Source organism: Colobus angolensis, unplaced genomic scaffold, assembly GCF_000951035.1.
Source record: "Colobus angolensis palliatus isolate OR3802 unplaced genomic scaffold, Cang.pa_1.0 Scaffold50, whole genome shotgun sequence".
NCBI lineage: Eukaryota > Metazoa > Chordata > Mammalia > Primates > Cercopithecidae > Colobus > Colobus angolensis.
In genome coordinates this window covers 831638-833208 of record NW_012118488.1, presented here as the reverse complement: position 1 = coordinate 833208, position 1571 = coordinate 831638, and the positions used below count along the sequence as shown (strand labels likewise).

At 46.8% G+C, this 1571-nt stretch overlaps 1 protein-coding gene across 1 annotated transcript in view; it reads left to right on the top strand.

Moving 5' to 3' along the window:
- The window catches only part of PSMB3 (proteasome (prosome, macropain) subunit, beta type, 3), a 13834-nt gene that overhangs the window by 3943 nt on the left and 8320 nt on the right, over positions 1–1571 (top strand). Inside the window, exon 3 of the mRNA XM_011959834.1 lies at positions 390–497. Coding sequence (XP_011815224.1) covers positions 390–497 — 108 coding nt within the window. The remainder of the gene's footprint in view (positions 1–389; positions 498–1571) is intronic.

The window sequence follows — 1571 nt, the reverse complement described above, 5'->3', positions numbered from 1 at the left end:
TAGCCGGGCGTGGTGGTGGGCGCCTGTAGTCCCAGCTACTTGGGAGGCTGAGGCAGGAGAATGGCGTGAACCCAGAGGTGGAGCTTGCAGTGAGCTGAGATCGTGCCACTGCACTCCAGCCTGGGTGACGGAGCGAGACTCCATCTCAAAAAACATATATGTGTGTGTGTGTGTGTGTATGTATATGTATATATGTGTATGTGTATGTGTATATGTATATGTGCTGCCAAAGTGAGCACCAGTTGCTACTTCCTAACACATGTAAGACTGCAGTTTTCCCTGGGCAGGGACTGAGATGAGGTGTCTCCTTATATTCCCCTGACCTCAACAGGGTAGACACTTGGGAATATTCAATAATGACTTACTGACTCACTTTTCTCCTACCTCAGTGCCCAGCGCCTCAAGTTCCGGCTGAACCTGTATGAGTTGAAGGAAGGCCGGCAGATCAAACCTTATACCCTCATGAGCATGGTGGCCAACCTCTTGTATGAGAAACGGTGAGTGCAAGTGTAGCTAGCACTGAGGGAATGCAGACAACCTCTGAATGTAGTACAGAGTAGGTACTGAGGAAGGGGATTCTCCTTGTTTTTCCGTCTCTTATTTGCAGGATAATATCCTTATTTTATGGGTGTGTTTTCTTTGGGCCTGACAACCAAATAGGAAAGAAAATACTTACACTGGAAGAAGGCAAGGAATGCACATAGCAGATAAGTTTGCATCCATAGCCCCACCAGACTGTTCTGGGGTCTCCCAGCAGGAGCCACCCTTATTCTAGAGCTATTCTGTCAGCACTGGCTTCTCGGGAATATCAGGGAGCCTAGGAATGGGGTGTTCATTTTCGTCAGTTCTTTTTGAGGACTTTACGGTGAGAAACAAGGGGCCTAACTGTAGAATTCAGTGCAGAAATCTGGGATGGAATTGAAAGGAGACCCTGTGGGTGCTTTCTACCTCTGGGCAAACCTGGGTGGCCAGAATACAAGTCGAGCTCTGTTTTTCCTTTTTTTTTTTTTTTGAGATGGAGTCTTGCTCTGTTGCCCAGGCTGGAGTGCGGTGGCGCAATCTCGGCTCACTGCAACCTCCGCCTCCCGGGTTCAATCGATTCTTCTGCCTCAGCCTTCCACATACCTGGGACTATAGGTCCACATCACCACACCCAGCCGATTTTTGTATTTTCAGTAGAGATGGGGTTTCACCATATGGGTCATGCTGGTTTCGAACTCCTGACCTCAGATGATCCACCTGCCTTGGCCTCCCAAAGTCCTGGGATTACAGGTGTCAACCACCACACCCAGCCCAAGCTCTTTTTTTTTTTTTTCTTTTAACTTTTTATTTTGAAGTAATTTTTGTAATTTGTAAAAATACTCTTTAGCTTTCAAAACTGAAAGGACTTGTCATTTCTTTTTCTTTTCTTTTTTTTTTTTCGAGATGGAGTCTTGCTTTGTCACCCTGGCGCGCAGTCATGGTTCACTGCAATCTCCACCTCCTGGGTCCAAGTGATCTTCCTGCCTCAGCCTCCTGAATAGCTGGGATTACAGGTGTGTGCCATCACACCTGGCTTTTTTTTTTTTTTT